Source organism: Entamoeba dispar, genomic scaffold, assembly GCF_000209125.1.
Source record: "Entamoeba dispar SAW760 scf_1105229460071 genomic scaffold, whole genome shotgun sequence".
Lineage (NCBI taxonomy): Eukaryota > Evosea > Mastigamoebida > Endamoebidae > Entamoeba > Entamoeba dispar.
In genome coordinates, this window is record NW_001854009.1 from 1 (window position 1) to 2,672 (window position 2,672).

General features: G+C 29.7%; 3 protein-coding genes across 3 annotated transcripts, besides 1 other annotated feature; 2 read left to right on the forward strand and 1 right to left on the reverse strand.

Annotated features, from left to right (window-relative positions):
- Nucleotides 1-334, reverse strand: EDI_236530 (uncharacterized protein; the record flags this gene model as incomplete). Its single annotated transcript, XM_001736749.1, has 1 exon — nt 1-334. A coding segment is annotated over one exon (334 nt), but the record flags the coding sequence as incomplete, so codon positions are not given.
- Nucleotides 335-428: 94 nt separating this feature from the next.
- Nucleotides 429-1,001, forward strand: EDI_236540 (uncharacterized protein; the record flags this gene model as incomplete). Its single annotated transcript, XM_001736750.1, has 1 exon — nt 429-1,001. The coding sequence occupies one exon, from the start codon at nt 429-431 to the stop codon at nt 999-1,001; it is 573 nt and encodes a 190-aa protein (XP_001736802.1).
- A 306-nt stretch (nt 1,002-1,307) lies between these two features.
- On the forward strand, nt 1,308-2,114 carry EDI_236550 (uncharacterized protein; the record flags this gene model as incomplete). Its single annotated transcript, XM_001736751.1, has 1 exon — nt 1,308-2,114. The coding sequence occupies one exon, from the start codon at nt 1,308-1,310 to the stop codon at nt 2,112-2,114; it is 807 nt and encodes a 268-aa protein (XP_001736803.1).
- A 191-nt stretch (nt 2,115-2,305) lies between these two features.
- Nucleotides 2,306-2,375: a microsatellite.
- Nucleotides 2,376-2,672: the final 297 nt, after the last annotated feature.

Genomic DNA, 2,672 nt, shown 5'->3' on the forward strand with positions numbered 1-2,672 from the left:
TGATACTCTTTATAAAACACACTCTAAAATTCATTAATGTGGATACTCCTTTACTAACATCGCCACAAATATGAACATCCATAATTTTAAATTGATCAAAACAATCACACATTTCTATAAATTGTCTGGAACCAGAAAGCATAGATAAAGCTGAAATAGTATGAACATCACTATAATCTCTTCCACCAAGATGTTTCATAGCACCCTTCCATTCAGTTGATACGGGAATAGTAACAGTAAGTTCTTGTCTCTGATTACGTTTTGAAATATCAACAGTAGCTTTAGTTGGACTATATTTCTTGTGCTTAAAGGTTGAATTAGATGAAAACGACATAAACTGATATTATAAGATCCAAGAGAAACTGGAAATATCAATGAATACGGAAGTAAGTATTAAAGACCTAATAAACATTTGTAATATCCTACAAATGAATCAATACGACATTGTTTTAGAAAAGGAAACAATAACTCTAAAAGATATACCAAGTTTACTTGTAATAAACAAAATAAAACTAACAGGAATTAATCCAGATAATAATGAAACCCAAACACAAATAAATGAACAACCAACCAATCATATAATCATAACTTCTGAAAATGGTAATACTCAAACATGGCAATCTCTAAACATTCCAACTTCAACTGTAACATTTCTAACAATGAGAGATGATGATAATCATGAAATAATGATTACAGAAGGAACTGGAATCCTCTACGTAGTAATGACCTTTGACTTGAAAGATCACACAATACATTTTGGTGCATACAAAAATCAATGGTTCAATATCACCCCTCAAAAAAACATAATAATATTTCCTTATAGATTAAATTATAATGATTCAACCAAACGTCTATCATTAACATTAGAAGGCAGTGGAAGAGAACAAAATCCAAATCAACAATTCATTGAAATAGACTTAGAAATTAACGGTGGAGTCTCAACAATTTCTCCAGGTCTTTTTGATGAAATTTGGATCAAATACTTCAACAAAGAAAATTAAATATCTAATTGACTAATTATTCGACTCATCTCATTAAACATTTAAACAATGGAAACAGAGATAAACCTAACAAACCTTATAAAAACATGTAACAAAATAAATCAAAATTCTTTCGAATTAATTTCCGAAAAACAAACAATTTCTCTAACAAATATACCAGATTTAGAAACAAACCAAACAATAAATTCTATAACTTTATCTTCTTACATAACCCAAAATGGAAATTATACAATTCAAACACCATCTGATTATGATGGAATAAAAGAAGTGAACCTCAAAATAGATGTACCTCCTAAAACAGAAGATATGTTAGTAAAATTAATAAACCAGAATGGTCAACAATCCTTCTTTCCTGAACCAAATCATACTTTCAATCAAGTATCAATAACAACAGATGTCAGACCACCTCTTCAAACACTAACACATACATTCACAAATAATGGAAATTACACCCTCAAACCAGACGAAAATCATTACGGACTAAAAGAGGTCAATACAACAATAAACGTACAACCTGCCCTACAATCAAAAAACATATCAATCCAAGAAAACACTACAACAACTTACACACCAGATTCAAATTATTCTGGATTTTCAGAGATTACAATAACCACAAATATACCAGAAGAAACACATATATTCAACAAACTATATTATTCAAATGGAAGTACAATCTCTCCAATCAACTATCCTACTCTCATAATAGACCTTCCTACCAACACGGAAGAATCCAGTTGGTCTGAACTCAACATTCCCTACTCAGAAAAGACAACACTTATAAGATCCAAATACACAACCAGACCATTTTACATAAAACCGCCAAATTCCATGGGTTACTTAACATTAAAATTCTCCAATAGTGGGAAAATAATACCACAATACTTATACGACGACCAACTCTCCTTAGCAGCACAAGAAAAAGCATTAATAATTCCACTCCAAGCCATTTCAACAGCTAACCTGAACACCTTACTTTTATTAATGTTAAACGATGATGATGACATAACACAACAAAAAAATTCAATGACTATAACCATTGCAAAAAACACGTACAGCAATGCTCATTTACCACCATCACTTTTCTCAAATCGATGGAAAGCATTAAATAATTGAATTCATTCGTGAAATTTTAACGTTGTCAGTTGTCAGGAAAATAAGAGTGAAATAACAACCGAAGGGAAGTACATGTAACGATTTCCTGACGGCTGATAACATTAAATCAAACAAAGGAATTCTATTGTTTTATATCTCATTTTTGTCAGTTGTGCCAATATTATGTCTAAACTGACAACTGAGGTCCAAAATATATATATATATATACTGATATATATTTTTTATTATATTTTATAATATATTTTATTATATTTTACTATAATTTTTGTCAGCGCTGTCAGCTGACATTTCTATTTGTACTTTTTTAGATTTTTTTTGTTATCTATCCCATAATTCTATTTATATTTGATTACGTATTGATGAGTCAAATCTATTTCTATAAATATATTTGAGTTGTTGCCACGTCAAATCTATTTCTATAAATATTTCTTACGTATTTCCACGTCATCATTCTATTTCTATTTTTAATTACCACGTCATCACATTCCTTTTTGTGATCATTGCTGTGTTCTATTTTTAGAACACTATCATACCTCACAAATTTCTTAATAATTTGTG